This window comes from Trachemys scripta, chromosome 11 (assembly GCF_013100865.1).
Source record: "Trachemys scripta elegans isolate TJP31775 chromosome 11, CAS_Tse_1.0, whole genome shotgun sequence".
Taxonomy (NCBI): domain Eukaryota; kingdom Metazoa; phylum Chordata; order Testudines; family Emydidae; genus Trachemys; species Trachemys scripta.
Genome location: NC_048308.1, coordinates 49036000 through 49054510, shown reverse-complemented (window position 1 = coordinate 49054510; position 18511 = coordinate 49036000). Strand labels below are relative to the sequence as shown.

Genomic DNA, 18511 nt, shown 5'->3' with positions numbered 1-18511 from the left:
TTAAACTTTCCAAGCCTAATCACATTCCAGCTCAAAAAATTCCCTCAATAGTCAAAATGTAAGTGTAAACATTTCAGCCAAGATTGCTGCAGGCTTTACAATGTGGTAGTGCCAGTTAGTGGAGAGAAGAGGGACTACAGTATTACATGGAAATGAAGTATGTAAAGTACCTCTATTATGCTTTCATAGGCTGTTAAGTGGCAGGTTAGTTTAGAATCAAAGCTCAAAGTATTCTGGTGTTTCACTCTATATGCATCTGAAGAAGTGGGCTGTAGTCCTCGAAAGCTTATACTCTAATAAATTTGTTAATCTCTAAGGTGCCACAAGTACTCCTGTTCTTTTTTAAAGTATTCTGGGTCACACTAAAAATGTAAGTGCTAACTATGATCAGTACTGCCCTGGCAGGCAACATTCACTGATTTAACAAAATCAATCTTACATGCACAACTGAGCAGGTTCCAGCAACACAGAAAGCCATTATCGGTAGTGCCAAGAAGGTATTTGGAACAACTTAGTCTCCCAAAACACAAGTTCCTAGGTGAATAAAAGCCAAAACAAAAGTTAATGAGCCTTCTGTTTATCTTTGTAAATTACCATTACAATCACAAGCATGCTTTCAGTTAAATCTTAAATCCTTTTAAGTTAAGCCAAATTCTACTCAGTTATCTGCTGTAACAGCAGAATTTAGTCCTCTAGATCCATCTCTAGTGGCTCAATTAGAAATATAAGCAAACCTTTTGAAAGCGCTATAATCTTAAAAAATCTCAGCAAAAAGCAACTGCGTCTACGGACACTTACAACATTCTTTACAACACCCTAGTATAAAAGAGACGCCATTATAAGCCTGATTCCACTCTGGTCACAATAGGCTGTTAAACAATCATGGGTGCTAAAGAAGTCACAGTGTAGTAAAAAATCCTATATTTAAAGCATTCCTACCTGTGTTACTAAACAGTACTACAGATTCTCTCTCCCCTTTTTCCGTTTTACTAGTCTAATTTACTTTTCACCATTAATACGATTTTCTTATTACATCTCCTCAGATTGGAGAGTAAAATTAAGCTGGTCTGTTTCTAATCAATTTTAATTTCTGGTTCTCTTGCGCTAGTACAATTAAGTAGCATCCTGATTTCCAGTACTTCAAGAGAAAATATTTTTGTCTTTAAAAAGCCTGTGTGTGATGACATTTCTAATATTAATATCAGAAAGTAACCAAGTTTGTGCGTTTCAAAAGGGTTAGTTATTCTAGGTCTAATGTAAATGACAGTTCCCCTTTAATTACAGCATAGCTGTCCAAAACATACAATTAAGGCCATCCAAATGATTGACCGGCCTTCAGAAAATTTACCATTGTACCACATGTAGACCATAGCTAACAAGAAAAAAAATTCTCATTAATCTAAAATCTAGTCAATTTTTAAAAAAGTGAGTAATACACCTCTCCCTGAATTTTCCTGCCAGCTTCTGTCCTTTTACAGTCACATATTGCTCAGTTTCTTTCCCCTACTGTGACAGACCCATAGGAAATTGACTATTCAGAGGAAAAAGTGAAACTGACCAACTACAAAAATGCTGACAAATTCACAGAACTAACGTTGTAGTCCTAAAGTCTACCATGAACACCAGAAGTCAAAAATATTGAGTTTTGCATTTTTAAGTTGACAGTGTCCATTTAAGATAGCCATATCTTAATATGGGGGGGAGGGATAGCTCAGTGGTTTGAGCATTGGCCTGCTAAACCCAGGGTTGTGAGTTCAATCCTTGAGGGGGCCACTTAGGAATCTGGGGCAAAATCAGTACTTGGTCCTGATAGAGAAGGCAGGGGGCTGGACTCTATGACCTTTCAAGGTCCCTTCCAGTTCTAGGAGATAGATAGGATATAGGATAACTCAGTATTTGTTTTCAGTCATTTGTTGCAAATAGTTACACCTCAGCAGACTAGGTACTTGATAGCAGTACTGTGTCACTATTCTCAGGAGCAGCACCTTTGACAGGCAGTACTTCCAAGAAAAAAAAATGTCACAGCATTAGCCAATCTTCACAGAAATATAAGTTCCAATATGACAGGAGGATAATGGATAAAAGGGTCAAAGCTCGGAGAATAGTGATGGGTCATACCCATTACTGTGCCAAGATAGCAAAAGCTATTTTCTCAAGCTACAAGCACTTTTCCAAACCTGATCTGTTGGTAAAAAAACACACACAAAAAAAACCCCACAACCAACCACTTCTGCAAATACTCAACTCTCAAAGACAGTATTATAATGAGAAGGGAGAATAAAGTGTGTATCTTAAAAGTTTATTCAATAGAGTGAATGCTTCAAGTGACTCTTTGGCATTTTTAAGACAGATTCAGACAAAGCAAATTTCCTGCAATTTTTTTCAACCTGGCATCTTTATAGCTAGATCAACCCAGGAACTATATTGAAGGAATGGTAAAGTTGAAATGTATATTGACATAAGTCCAAAACTCAAAAGTGAGATTGTCCTAGTCTCCATTTCAACTTCTCTCATCCCCAGCAATGACCTATGGTTTTCTTCCACATCATCCTGATCAAGAACTTGTATGTCTAGACATCAGGATGCCTTTCGTTCAGATCAAACAATATTGGACCATGGGACAACTTCCTTAGCAAATATTTTACAACATGGGTTAACCAGGATTCAAAATGACAAGTTTCACACTAATAGTAAATTCTCAGTTTTCTTGTTTAATTTGGTATTAGTGATTTTTTAATTAAGCTGCTCTGTCATAATACACATGCTTAAGTAGGAAAGTAATTGGGCTAATGTAGAAAAGGGAGAAGGTGATGAGCTTTAACCACTTGATCCTCAGCTCCCCCCCTGCAGAATAATGGGAAAAAAGGAGAGAGAAAAAGAGTCAGTAGTAACTATGTCCTGAATCATGTGAAGTAGGCATAGGTATGTAGTGGAGGAAGGGAGTCACAAAAAGGGGTAGATAAAACAGCAAAGGGAGATGGGTGGACTGATCTTCATTTAGGAAAAGTTATTAAGCCCAACTTTTAGCAAAACAGCTTTAAATAAATATTGTAACAAATATTTTAGTATCTACAACTCTAAAAGCTCATAATCAGAGTAGATCTATACAAATGTTAAATATTTCATCTCTGTATGAATACATACCAGTACTCTTTGAATGCTATACATGAAATTACCTTTTTAAGTAGTCTTAACTTGAAAGTAAAAAGCCAAATGATAAACAACGTTACATACTGTATTCTTCCAGGTGGATGACAAAAAGTGCATATAAGATCCCAGGTATCCGAGTTCCACACAGTGACTGTTTCTTCAAAGCTAACAGCAAGCAAAGAGCCATCTTCTGAGAAACAGCAGTTAGTAGCTGGATAGTTGTGATAGCTGCCCACAAAATCACAGCTCCATCCCATACTTCGTTCTGTTAGATTGAACCATTAATATATTTATTAATTCTTTCCATATTAAGACTTCTAAATGAAACTGAGCAGCACTTCTGTTAAGATACTATTCAGATTCTCTAAGCAAAATTATTCACACTTGTAAGTAGTAAATTTTTGTAGGGTTTTAAAAAAAATCTTCCCCATGCCAGTACAGAAAATGCCCAGCAAGTGTTGCATTCTTTAGGTTCTGCACTTGAACCACTAATTTGACACACTGCAATGTTTTTGTTCAATATGCAAACTACATTAAATGCAACATTAAAAAAAGGGGTTGCTAGAGAGATCTAATTTTAATTCCTGTCACTATACTGAAAGAAGGTCAATATTATTAATGAAAACGTACAGCCTTAAAAAGTATTGGACATTTCAGGCCAAAGACACTTGAGGTTATTTCTAAAAATGTAAATGTCCTTTCCTATACTTGATTTTCACAGGTAAATTTTAAGCTTCATGCACAATATAGTAACCTGTCAGCAAACTTTCTTGTTAACTGTCAACTTCTTCTGGATCTCTTTCCCATCATTATCAATTACCATAAAAACAAGCAGGAACTTTCTCCTTCCAAGCTGATTTATTTAATGATAAACAAGTAACTAGTTTGGAATTTCTCCAGTTGGTTCCATAGTAACAATATAGTCTCTCAATTGATTTTGAAATAAATGGCTGGTGCGGGAAAAGACAGGAAGCAGATTATAAAAGAGAATCTACCCAACATTATTTTGAATGATTCTTTTTCTGCATCTTGTAAGCATAGTATAAAGTAAGATATTCATGTTCTTATTTCTCTTTTGCTTTTACATTGTTTCTTTAGAAGGCAAAGTGCCAAGATATAAAGGGGCAAGATACAAAAATCTGTTTTACTAAAAACAAAAATAAGCCAGTGGTATGTTCTACACATACAATAAATAAATCACGGCACTGTTTTTTGATATACTGTTGCAGGGCAGCTCTTTCCTCTTCAGTTCCCAGGTATACAAGACCAACTACACAATGCAAATTCACAAAGACAGATCAGCTGTATACACCCAGGCCTGCCCCGACACTGAACTCTATACAGCCCCTGTATATAAAGTAGGATGCAAAAGCAAGAGGGACTTGTTCAGTGGATTCAAAACACTTCCATGGTGGGGGCAGGAAGAACCATTAAACCCCATCCACACCTCTCCACTTCATACCATTAGTACTGGCTGCAGCCTGGCTGTGCAGTTAGTTAGGAATGGAGACAAGTCAGGGCAGTAGGAACCTATTCCCTCCAACACAGTTTCTAAGGCTTGGTCTACACTACCCGCCCCAATTCGAACTAAGGTACGCAACTTCAGCTACGTGAATAACGTAGCTGAAGTCGAAGTACCTTAGTTCGAACTTACCTTGGTCCACACGCGGCAGGCAGGCTCCCCCGTCGACTCCGCGGTACTCCTCTCGCCGAGCTGGAGTACCGCAGTCGACGGCAAGCACTTCCGGGTTCGACTTATCGCGTCCAGACTAGACGCGATAAGTCGAACCCAGAACTTCGATTTCCAGCCGTCGAACTAGCTGGTAAGTGTAGCCAAGGCCTAAGAGCAAAGAATGTTTACTCATGGAACTGGGATTTAGTTTAGGATTAAGGTTATTTAACCCTAGAAAACACTTTGTTTATCTCCACCTCAGCATATGTAGGCATTGTACAAGAGCTAAATCCAATGGCTCAGAGAAATTCACTATGGCAAACAGAAAACTAGCAAAAAGAAAAAAGGTAACCTATGTAGTCTAACAGTATCAGAAAAAATTTCTATTTATCTACGACAATTAAAACAAAATGAACACAACCAAACTGCAAGCAGATCGCTGAAAGGCTGCTGTCAAAAAAACATATTTGAGAACCTGTGAAGACTGACACACCAATGTCAGGAAAGTTAGTCAAAATGAAATGTGCCAGGAAGTGCATTAATGGGGAGCCCCATATATCGGTGGGTTGGAAGGGCTATGGCATGTTACATATCCTTATGAAGTCCTTAGCTTTTATTACTTTGTGTTACAAAGAGTCTCAACATGATTTTTGGTGGGTGAAGGGTCTTCAATTTTCATTTCTCATCGATGCAATCCACAGAATTATGTTCTGTCTGCATTTTAGGATTTACAACAAAGTAAAGGTTGGGCTGTAGTCACTCATGAGCAGGGGATAGAGGTCACTGTTCCCTTTCCAGACTACTGTATCCCTTTCAGGAGTCTGATCTGTCTTGTGTACCCCCAAGTTTCACCTCACTTAAAAACTACTTGCTTACAAAATCAGACATAAAAATACAAAAAGTGTCACAGTGCATTATTACTGAAAAATTGCTTTCTCATTTTGTCTTTATGAAATTTTAGTTTGTACTGACTTGGCTAGTGCTTTTTATTTAGCCTGTTGTAAAATTAGGCAAATATCTAGATGAGTTGATGTACCCCCTGGAAGACCTATGCATACCCCTGGTTGAGAACAACTAGTGTAGGGTTTAGGCTAGAGGGATCTATGCATTCGTGTCCCTACCATACCCCCAACTTGCCTACATTCCTAACTATGGGAAATGATGCTAAAGGGTGATGGAACTCTGTACTAGGGTGCACAGAAGAGAATACATTACTTCTGTTGTGTTTCTGATCCTGTGCACTTGCGTCTGGATGGAGAAGAGCCAAGTCACAATTTCCACGTGTTCAACAGGTGGTGAATAAGAACAAATTACGTATTGGCCATACTCACTCTCTGAGTCAGAGTCATCGACCAACACCCAGACTTTAAATCGACCATCGTTGCCAGCTGTTACCAAGGTAGGAGTTCCATCTTCCAATTCATCTGTGTCACGGAAACACAGAGCTGTTACATGATCTTCATGTGGATTGTTTATTCTGGTGTTCAGAGTAAAGCTATAGGGAAGAAAACCTAAATTCACTGTTTTATGTCATTTTGAATTTGCAACAGGTTTGTGTTCTGTTTCTTTTGCGGGGGATGGGACGGGGATGGAGGAAGGGAGGTAGGAGGATGGCGGTTTGGGAAAGGGAAAAGTGGTTTGAAGAGAATTTTGTTACCAGCCAATACATGATCTCACATTTAGTTTACCAGGTCTGTTCTCCCTCATTTCCCCCACAAAAATTAAGTAATTCAGAGAACAGAATTCTGATTTATTTAGATTTTTAAGACATACCTACTAGAAGTGCTCTTCCTAAGCTCTGGGCACCTCTTCTAATAGCTAGCACTTGATCAACATGGAAAATGATTATTACACAGAAACATTTAAATTTCACTTTTAAACTCCAATCCCATAACTACTGTGCCAAACAACTTTGTGTAACATCTATCCAGTCTCCTCCTAAATAAGCAAGAAAAAAAGTGAACTTTATGGGTGTCCAGAAGATTAACAAATCCAGGCCCTGGAAGACCAGGTGAGTATTGGGATACTATTTCAAGGTTTTACATATTCATCAGTACAGTATATCTGGCCAGACAGTATAGTAGATTTAAACGACAAAACAGATTCAAGAAGGTGGTATTAACATGTAAAGAAACCAGACTGCTACTGGACTATAAAATCTTATTTAGACTGTTAATTTCAAAAACTACAATTCAAGTAAGTGTGACTGACAATTCATACGTGACAGTGCTATTTAAATGTAGACACTATATTCATTTCCACAATATTTAACAAGAAGTCAAATATTTTGTGGTTACCCAAGGGCTGACTATAGAAGTATCAGTACCTTTGTGTTTGCTCATCATAGTTCCACAGTTTCATCTGTAATTCAAGTTCGGTTTCTTTTTCTTCTCGCTGTTCCACTGTTGCTAACCAGCTGCCTTGAGCACTAAATGCAACCTTCACCAAGTCAACCTGGTTTAGACCTAGTTGATGGATGTATTCCTGCTGCACGATATCGAGCTGGAGAGTCACAAGAGCAAAACTAATTTTAAAGCTCAAGTGAGAGTTTGGAGAAGTCAGTCATGGAAAAAGGACACCACGGAAGGGAAGATGTTTCTGGAAATTATCAGGACCATTGAAAACTAGATGAAATACTGAACAGTGGAACTAATTGCCAATACATGGGCCTTCATACATGAGAAATGCCTGCAAAAACCATGTGGATTCCACAATACAGAAGATGTGCCAACACACCAAAATACACTTTGATTTCGACATTTAGCTTATAAAGGCACCAATGACCATTGAGTAGGGCATTTTCTGTAGATTCTGACAATCTTATTCTTCTTACATTCACTTCCAAGTTGCCCATCACCATAAGAATTGTGATTAGTATTCCAAGGCATAACTAAGGAATCAATTCAAAATCTTCAAATCCTATTATGTTTATATATTACAACCATTTGTACTTCTGTAATATCCTTGCCACATTACAGCTCTGTAAGTCAAGGCACAGATAAGCGATTTTACTACGGTCACAGAGGAAGTCTGTAACACAGCTCTACTGACTCCAATCTTATGCTGTAACCATTGAACTACTCCCCCTTACCTACATCATACTGCAAGTGTAATTCTGACACATACGTATATAACTTACAGCACCAGTCTATCCAACTTACATTGTACAACTGTTTGTCAGTTTGGAGACAATAGAACTGCAGATGACCAGGTTTTCCATTCAGAACCAAAGCTTTAGTTCTAGGATCAACCACCAAACCAGTCTTGACATCACTGCCTGCAGTGAAGAGCAACAGCAAATGATCTAAGTTAGAAAGTGATGTCTTTAGCTATCTAAGCAGAAGAAAATTTGTTTTACTGCACGTACCTTTGACTAATCCTTGAATTACGGCAGAAACGCTCAGGTTGCTATTTATGATTGTTATTTCTGAATGTACAAATACATACAAATTAGCAAGGCAAGGTAAAGGCTTATGTGATGTAAAAAGCAACAGTTAGCAATATTCTACAACTGGAAAATCAGGATATGCACCCACCCAAAATTCAACTTTAAGAAGTCATTCTACTACTTAATGAACTACAAATGCAACATATATATGTGCACTAACATTAGATTGAAAATCACATGGAAAGTCATCAGCACAAGAATGTTTGAAACAAGAGCGAAAAAGTACCAGCTTATCAGAAACTTTGGGACTAAGTTACAAGCTTCCACAATCTGTAAACAAAATCCAACTGTTGCTAGCATAGGAAATAAAAGATCAAACATCTACGCTTTCAGATGAGATTTGAACTTGTGTACAATAACAAAACAGTGAATCTTAAATTCATATATTCTAATAAATCTATGGCTCATGCATTCCTTATGGAATTAATACTATTACAATAGGTTTGGGCTTACTGTTTTCTGTGTGAGAGGTACAATAGAAAGTTCCATCCGGTGAGGCTGAGATGTGTTCAATAGTAGATCCCAAACGGGGCAGGAATTCCTTCTTACAATCTGATCCATCACGCCACTGAACCAGTACAGACTCAACCCCACCACTCAGCAGGCTGGTGCCTTCACATGCAATAAAAAGCCCATAGTAGGTAGAGGAACCATTCCAAACTGACATATCTATATATTTCTAGTGCGCTAGTTACTATGGTATCTAGACACCAATTGTATATTTAAATTATTTAAATTATGTCCCAAGCAAAAAATTATACATCACTGCTACACAGACTGATCAAATGGCTCAAATCTCTTAACATGCCCGTCTGAGCTCTCAGACTCAATAAGACAAACACTGCTACTGCAAGCATCAAAATGTCACTTAATAAATACTCTCTCAGGAACAGCCAATTTCATTCATTTCTTGGGGGAGTCAACTATATTTTGTGTTACAACACAGCGGAAACTCTCTATTTAATATTAAATACTGCAAAATGCTTCCCGCTTGGGAGAAAAGGCTCGAAGCAAGATCAATACTGCAGGGCTGGGTCATGTTCCCACTAAAGTTAACAAGAGTTTTTCCACTAAATTCAAAGGAAGTAAAGCGTGGGCCCAGATAAGATTTCTTTGGCTTGTTTTTGACTCCAACAAGAACTTAGGTTTCCCCATCTCCTCAGAAGATGGACTGTTGCTTAAGAAAGGTGACAGCTGGTTCAGCATTTGCCAAAGAAGGAAAATCTTTGAAGTCATGTCTGCCAGCCAAAATAGTGGCATGAAACATGCTTACACATCTGATTTCCTTGCTTTTTTGTAACAAGTATACAGCTGTGCACACAAAAAAGCCATAACTGCTTCCATCTTTCCATTACTCCACCCAAAAAGCCCTCAAAAAACCTTTCCTGAAGACATAAATCCATTCCTAGAATTTAAATATTTGTCCATAGGTGGATGACTCCAAACTTCAGCAGTTTCTTTTTTCTTCCTGCACTTTAAGACATTTGCACTTACCCTCTACAGAGAAAGCTAGATCCATTACTACATCATGGTGCCAGTGCAGTGTGGAGAAAGTGTACTCTCTTTTGTGGTTAAAATTTCTCCTGTTAGGAAGAAAACATTTAATTTAGTAGCAGAATAAGTGTTGGAGAGAATAATCTGTAAGCAAACAAAAATGGGCATGCCAAACGGAATAATACGTAAAATAAGTATACTAACATCTACTGTAACCCTTCCAATGTGGGGTTCTTGTATGTTCAGGTGACGGAAAGGGAGTGGCACAGACTGCAGGTGTCCAGGTGTCCCCACCTGGCATAAGATCCCTAGAGAATTACTGCCAGCTTGGGCAAGTAAGACCAATCCCTGATCTGGAGCACTGAAGCAGAGCTGTTACTGGCTGCTAGTTCTCAAATTCTCTTTTCCATCTGTCCCGGGCAGCTGTGTAAGGGAAAAGAGCTAGCCTCTCCACTAGTCACTGACTGGCTTTGTCTGAATATAAACTCCCATTGTACTTTCACTGGGGTTCCCAAAACCTGGTACAAAAGTCTCTTATCTCCACCCACAGCAGTAGGCCGAATTCAAACACTTCAGTTTTAAAGTTGCAGGGTGCAGTTAAGGGGACATTTTCAATTTGTGATCATATGAAAATTAGATAGCCTTGAGGTCAGTCATAATTTAGGGCTTCGAGAGCCACAGGATGGCTATCCTCAATATCTCCTTATAATCATTTCTACAGGAGCCACTTCTGACTATGGCAAGGGAGGATGATAGATCCAGTCAGAGAATTATGTCAATGCCTGATCACCACTGTCAAGCAGAAAGTCCTGTGCATTCTCTCATGACTCATTATGTTCAAGTTCTATTGTTAGAATGTCAAATCAATGCTAGCTGGATAGCTGTCAAGTTTAACATACCAGAGACGAATCTTGCCATCTTTATGTCCACTTGCTATACAGTCTTCCTTAGGGTGACAGGCTACACAAGTAAAATAGTTGTTTGCGCCTTTTCTACTTGTTGCACTTAAAGGAAACCTTCAAAAATTAAAGAGTCATTTTAATTAGAGTTCAATGTTAGATGAAGCTTCTCAATGGTCTTCATATGTAGTCTACCTGCAGCTGGGGCTATGTCAAAAAAGATTAGCGCAATCACTGCACAAATGCAAATTAAAAGATACTTCTGACTGCACATGGAGTGAGCAACTGGTTGAGAGTACTCCTGAACTACAAGAAAGCTGACAAAAGTTAGGCACTCCCCTCCCAAGAAAAGGACAGACACCATCCCCACTTAGCTTGCTAGATTCTTCCCCCTCAACAAAGCAGTAGCATCTACATCTCATCAGGACCTTACACAAAACACCCTAATTTAAGTCCCTGTTTCAATCCAGCAATAGAAAAGTGATGACACTGTAGTCTGGGCCTAGGCTAAGAGTTGCTTGGCATCCCACAAATCAGTGATGGCACTGCAGTACAAACTGCCTCTGTTTCCCCCCAGCAGCCTGAGACACACATTGAACAAGGGGGGCTGCCAGAAGAGAATTTTGGAGAATCTCTAAAGAAAGAATCTGCCAGATGTATAAGCAGTTACTCAACATCACTTGCTAGAATTTCAGAAATAAAAACGAAGTCATTCACGAGGAATCCCATTTACCCATGCCATGATCTGCAATTGAATCAATGGTATCAAAGGATGCTGATGTATGCAAATTATTTTAGCTCCAGCTGACCTGTTACTATACAGATACATATTTTTGAGGTTTCATAGCTGACAACAACATCTACAGCCGTTCGTCTTACCTGTTAACCTTTTTCTTTTTGAAAAAATAAACAAGGAGATGAAGGCCACGCACTGATGCCACATATTCACCCTGTTACAGCAATACAGCAAGTTAGGACTTTGTATTTGATATAGATTCACATTGAAACTGGAGCACAACAAATGAGCCTTTGATCATGTTTCTTAAACAAGTCTGTATCATGAAAAAACAGTACCAAGCTAGAGACACAAGATGCCATTACCCTAATCAATGACAGTTACTTGCTTGCAATGAGATGTTACTGCTCCACATTTTAATACAGCTAATATAAGCTCATGCAACCTAAAAGATTTTTTAAAACTTGCTTTCTCTATAACAACCTCCAAGAAACTACTAAATATTTCCCCCACCTACTGGGACAAGCTTTGCACTGAGTTATAGCCATGCAATCTCAGAGAAGTATGCACAGGTAAAGTAATGTGTGGAATCTCTTGTTATGTGCACATTGTAAGGTTGCATATGAATGGTTGTTTGGGATACTGGCAAAATTCTTTTTTCATACAGAAAAATAGTTTAGTGCTATTCGTTAAAAATCCAAGAATTCCATGAATTTTATACCAGAACCAGAAGCTCTTACTTAATTTTGTCCCAGAACAAACAGATGAAAACACAAATATTGGATTTCCAGTCATAATCCCTCCTATCTTTAGGTAAAATATAAAAAATACTCCTAAGCTTCTGTAGTGCCTGTCCTGCTCTATAAAAGCAAAGGATCCATTAGGATTTGAAACATGACTAAGAACAGCATCTCCTTACACAACACATCTAGTCCAAGTGACTAGGGAGTCCAGTTAAAGCTTATTTCTGTCACTATTATTCTCCTGTTGGCACTGAAGAGAGTCGATTCTTTTTTATTTCACATATGAAAAATCAGTTCTAACTACACAATATTTACTACCGGTGGCAATACATAACCTAAGGGAACACCCCTGTCCTCAAATAGCTTCTCTTTTATATTTCAAGCTCACCTTGTAAGCTAGCTGTTTGGGCACCTTCCCCCTGCCCCCCACAAAAAAACTAAACAAAACAGTTTTTTAAAATGTAAATTTATATCTGAGCTGGGAGTAACAAACAGGGAACTCCACTATGTTATTTTTACATTCATTTTTTTAGAGTACAAATGCACTGTTAGTGCATCTTTTTGTGCATCAGAGTTAAAAAAATTAGGGCAGAAACCAACATTAATTCTTTTGATTTGTGTGTTCCCATTTTCCCCAGAGGACAGGTGCTCTTTTTGGTATATATTTTAAATTTTAAGAGAGAAGGGATGTAGCTTAATGAATTCAGAGTTATTTAGTTACCTCACTTTTGCTAGTGCTCTGAGACAAATAAAGTTGGTCATCTAATCAGAGCCTTTTGATCTTTACCATCTTACTTTTCCTTTAACATTAAGCCTGAAAGAGCCAAAATTTTGCAAACAGACAAGAAAAATAAGGCAGATAATATTCTGGGTCCAACATGTTGAACACAATTTTCAATTAACATTTACCACACAAAAAAAGCCTTCAAGGGCAAAGTGTATTGTATGCCTAGTACAAGAATGGTAATTCTCTTCTTTCTAAAGAAAGGGGAATTTTATTGGATTAAGAGCTTGAAATTCTGCAATTTTCCTTAATTTTTTCCCTAATGCAATGAAGTTGTGTTGTAGGACATACTTTTGCAACTCATCAGCAATCCTGCTCTTATTATATTTTTATGAAATTATAAAGAATAGATGGTGCTGGATGTCAAATTTGTTGAGGCAAGCTTTTTGAGATCAGTGGTTTGCAATTAAGGGGAAAAGTCAGGATTCACACTAGGCTCACATTGCAAGGAAACATCCATACAAACATTACTACTTTGAGCGATCAGATTACTTGGTTAATCATATTTTTTTATATACCAGACTAAACAGAATGTGGTTAATACATTTTATATAAAAGAAAAAACATCTAAAAAGGTAAATATACTTCTCTTCCAAACGCAGTACATTTGGGCGACTGGCCTATATCATCCAAAATCAAAGACAGCTCCTTGGCTTCCACTTCTTGGTCTGGTGTTTTTGGTAGTTTCACAGAAACAAGCTGGAACGAATCTAGTCAAATAAAGACTTTGGTTAATAAAATGATTTTGTGGATGATGTGTGTTCAAAAGAAGAGAATGTGGGTGCACCTGTTATATATAAAATCCACACTAGCTCCCTTTCAGTTTTGTTTTGAATGCATGCTAAAGATGCATACTTAAGGATGAAGTCCTGACACCTTTATATTTTTGTCTCAGATGTTTCTGTGCCAAACTGCAATACAGACAGATGAGCTCTAGATTTTTCCCATAGTGGTTTCCTGTGTAACATAAAGCAGAAACCAAACCAAATTACATAGATTTGTTCTTCCTCTTGTAAAAGAAAATTAAGTATCTGACTTTACTGTAGATAAACAAAGAGTGAGAACTGTGTTATTCTCCAACTCTCTGAAGTGGCATTCATAGGAGTATCACACAAGTAAAGTCATATATCATATCTGTTTTCCCAGGCTTTGAATAGTTGAATTCATGCTGATACTAGAACTGGTCCAATTTTTTCCATCATCGTGTTTTTTCAATTTGAAAATGCCCATTTGTAGAAACAAACTTTCTGCAGAAACAGAGCAGAGCAAGGGTCTTCCATATCCCAGGCGAGTTGCTACTGGCTATGCGGGCATGAAAATTTTTGAAGAGTTTAAATTTTGTTCTGATGCAAAACAAAAATAGAAACCTCTAAGTTTTCCACAAAACAAAGTTCTTGTTTTCTTGCAATCCTTAACTGATACTGGTTATTGAAGAGATGTAGCTTTTAATATGGTAACATGACCTCAGGATACACTTAGCAGTTTAAATATAGGTCAAAAGACTCAAATAATTATGTCGGCCATAACATTAAGTATGTACAGGACAAGTGTCTGGCAGTTTAAGATTAAACTTTGATACACTCAAAATCCAAACAATGAAAATACTGAATTGCACATTAACAATTACCATAGTTTCAACAAGAAACAAAACGCTAAGTGTACAGCAATACTTATTTTACCTATTTAAAGGACACTTTCAAGATAACTTTTAAAAAACACTTTTCCTACAATATGTAGTTTGCTAATAAGGCTGTAGATTATTAAGAGTGAAAATGTACACAGATTAATTCACTCTCCACCTCCTGTGCTGTTGGTACACTTTCTACATTTCATTCAGTATGGACAGTGAAACCAAACCAGATAGGTTCTGGTCAAGTGCACCAACACAGTATTGTTGTGTTTGGGGTCTACGTTATACCTATGGAAGAGTTAAATAAAACTTTGCATTTCCACAGGATTAATCAGACTTGTAAACCTTTCTTTTGTTCCCACCACCCCCCACCCCGGAACAAAAATTACAAAACAATGTTTGGGCCTAAACTAAGTTATCAGAGTCCCTTTAAACATTCCAGCATACTTAATATCACACTGCAACGAAGTACAAACTGAAGTTAATTATATCGTACCTAAGGAATCTTCATTTTTCTTTGAAATTATAACGAACACTGAATCCTCAGAACCAGCAAGCGTATAGAATGCAAAAAGTTTGTATCCAACAACAAAAGTCTGAAGAAAAAACCAACAAAGTAGTTATGAAATGTGAACTTCAAATTAGCTGGACAGTTGTCAATTATTCTGAAGTTCTCGTACAGTCAGACAGTGAACAATTTACAACCTAGTCAGAGATTCTTTTTATCATGGCCCTTGTAGCTTTTTAAAAAATGTTTGCTAAAAGCTTGTAGTTGATCATTCTCAATTTGAAGTCAAAAGAAAAAAAGCATTCTTTTGGTTGGTAACCCTATTACAGAACAAAAGACTTATGTCAGTCTTGTTTAGCAGTATTTGTATAGTGTGAAACGCCAAATTTACTGGGAAGGCTAAAGGTAACATCCTACCCTTTGCTATGTGGTGGGGTGGAAGAACTATGTAGGAAGCCTATTCTTCTTCCACCTTCCAAGGCAGGATTTCTCCTCAGCTCAGGAGTAGTAGGATAGAGCTGGCCGTCACAGCAGCCCACAGACATCTCCAAGGGGACACATTCAGCACCTACTCTGACATCAATAACTACAACATGTGTTCTAAATGCTACCTTAAACACTCATTGTTCCTGCTCAGATGAATGGCAAAGTACATCTCAGCACCCATCCCACAATACACATCTGTCTGCATCTTTTTACAACTGCCCTTATTCAAGCTTTGGTCCCAAGGCAGTTTATATGCAGTGGAACAGGAGCCCTCAAACTGTCATCCTTGGATCACAGATAGCTTGTAAAGCCCTTCTTGGCTACCCTCAGAAATAAACATTTTGAGATGTAAGCAGTTGGGGAATTGGAATATTATGAGGAGACGTGGCTCATGAGAGAAGCCATCCCATACGAAGTGGTCTGTAAAATGAAAAAATAAGGTATAACGTCAATTATCTGAAAGTCATCCTCACCCCCAGTGAGACAGGGAAAAGACATGCAAACTCTCTGGGAAGCCAGATAGTCGAAGACAGAGAAAGGAACTGCCTGAGCCAATCAACTAGCTAAAATAAGGAAGGGAGAACAGAAGAGCTACACTGAGCACAAAAAAAAAAAAAAAAAAAAAAAAAATCACAGATATCTTTGTGTATATAACTCTTCCTCCCTCCTTTCTTAAAGGCTACCAATCCTGGGAAAAAGTCTGGATAGCTTCTCTCCAATGCTTCATCTTCACACAATTGTGCAGCAAGTCTCAAGCAACTTCTTGAGGACCTTCTGATAACCATGGTTTTAATGTACTGAATATTTAAGAAGGGACTGCATACTTAATTAGCAAAGTATCATCAAAAATGTCACTGTAGGCCCCAGCTAGGGGTCAGCAAATTTTTCCTGTCTTAAGTGAGAGGCCCGCTCAGGGACAAAATACAAACCATATTAACAAACATTGCTTTTGAAACCAGCGTTTATGCTCATCTCCACCAAAAGCTTCAGAGAGCCTGAATTTGGCCCTATATGTTTTGTTCAGCCCTAGTATTCATTTAATTGATGGTAAACAGTGAACAACTCTGGAATCCATGAAAAGTTGTAACAGAAAAAAATATTTACATACTTTAATGAGAATTCCATCTGTGAAGTCCCAGAGTTTAATGGTGCCATCTAAAGAGCAAGAATACAGCTGGAAAGGAAAAATAAAACAAGTTATGAAAAGAACACAAATAGCAAAGCAAAACACTAGGACCAAGATTTTACACAAAATTAGATCCTCAAGTTAGGCTCTTAAATCCATATTTGGTCACCTAAGTGACTGGATTTTTAAAAAGTGTTAAGCACCAAGTTCCACACACTTTTGAGATATGCGGTTTGAGATCATGTGTGTTTCTATTTTGTATATGAACATCATATTAAAGTTACCTAGCATGTGAATGTTTATATACAATTTACAATGCATGTGCAGGGATGACAGATGCACAGAACTTCGGGAAATAGATTCAGTCCCCTTCTACAAGTGGGCTCAGACTTTATGCACAGCAAAGAAAAAGCCAAACTGAACCAACTCAATTTTTCTTCTTCAGATATATATTCTAACTCAAAGTTAAAGCTGAAAATTTAAGAATTCCCCACTCATTTCTCCCAACCCCCACAAGATAAAAATCTCACATTTAGAGGATGCACAGGCAAAACTTAAATTGATGCTATCAGCTGAATTACTGTGTACCCTCAAATTTCTCATTTGATTGCTACAGATAGTGTAATAGGAAGGAAAGGTCAGAATTAACTCAAATATTTAAGGTGCTGTTGATAATGCAAATATATTCTCCATCTTCCATGTTTTGAAAGAGATCACGCACACTCTACAGTTACAGTAGGTAGGTGTCTACATGGGGAGAGGCATGTGTAATGAGGACAAAAGTTATTAGAGTTACCAGTATTTATGCATAAGGGCATAACACAAACACCAGCTGAGATCAGGAATAAGTTTCTCCACAGTGTAGTTGCACATTTGGGTTCACTGTAAGTGCTATGGGCCACGCATTCCTGTGCCAATGCAGAGCCCGACATTTGAGAGGTTGATTAGGTAATCCTTAAAGCCATGTACTGATTACCATACCCCCCTGGGAAATAACCAGGATTTAGCCATGTCTGCTCCTACTCCAGACATAAACCTGGCATGTCTCCTGCACCTGGGTATGCCTTATAGCTGTTTTAAGAGTCTTTTCCCCATATAGCTGGCACAGAGTGGGCCACAAGGCACTGATGAATCAGGTCCTACATGTCCTGCTGCTGAAGAGCCTAGTATTGGCAAAAGTCAAAGACAGACAAATACTAGATTAAAGGAACCATTGTTGGGTTGTTCCAGTGTAGAATTTTTTGAAGTGACCCAAGACAAAATCTGTCCACCTCTGCTTTTAGAAAAAGCTTCCCACTCAGTAAATTAGAGTAATCTGATGGTTTACAGCAACAAATTCATACACTAATATGGGTAATTGCAATTTCAGTCTAAGTAAACAGAAGCTAGTTCAGTAATTGTTATAAGAAAGAATTATTTCCAGCCGTCTCTCACTTTCCAGCCACCCCAAAAACACATGACTGTGTGTCCTGTACTGCCAAAGTCAAGTACCATTTCCTTAACTAAATCAAGAAAGAACCAAATGCCTAGCTGGACAGGACTCACAATTACAAAGATTTAACAACCTGCATGTGGTTTTGGGGGCTAAGTTGAATTCCTGTCACCAGGTTTGTGTGACCCTGCAGGATGTGTACACATTCTTCCGTAGCCGTGCTATACACTTTCACATAGTCTCCTGAGGCACATAAAAGGTATCTGAAAAGATGATGAAACAAAAGGTTAATATCACAGGGCGACTGAGAATTCTGGATAAAGATATTACACTTGATGTTTATCAAGAGTAACAACTACTTTGAATCTACAAAGTACTAAACATGAAAAATTTAGGCCAGCAT

At 37.9% G+C, this 18511-nt stretch overlaps 1 protein-coding gene across 2 annotated transcripts in view; it reads right to left on the bottom strand.

Annotated features, from left to right (window-relative positions):
* Positions 1-18511, bottom strand: part of WDR75 (WD repeat domain 75) — a 36001-nt gene that overhangs the window by 12438 nt on the left and 5052 nt on the right. For both annotated transcript variants that reach the window (XM_034785398.1, XM_034785397.1), the window contains exons 2-15: positions 18242-18371; positions 16659-16724; positions 15053-15152; positions 13512-13636; positions 11543-11613; positions 10664-10780; positions 9765-9853; positions 8724-8882; positions 8190-8249; positions 7984-8099; positions 7149-7324; positions 6154-6317; positions 3235-3415; positions 440-534 (exon numbers count right to left, since the gene is read on the bottom strand). In XM_034785398.1, coding sequence (XP_034641289.1) covers positions 440-534; positions 3235-3415; positions 6154-6317; positions 7149-7324; positions 7984-8099; positions 8190-8249; positions 8724-8882; positions 9765-9853; positions 10664-10780; positions 11543-11613; positions 13512-13636; positions 15053-15152; positions 16659-16724; positions 18242-18247 — 1525 coding nt within the window. In that variant the 5' untranslated portion in view covers positions 18248-18371. The remainder of the gene's footprint in view (positions 1-439; positions 535-3234; positions 3416-6153; positions 6318-7148; positions 7325-7983; positions 8100-8189; positions 8250-8723; positions 8883-9764; positions 9854-10663; positions 10781-11542; positions 11614-13511; positions 13637-15052; positions 15153-16658; positions 16725-18241; positions 18372-18511) is intronic.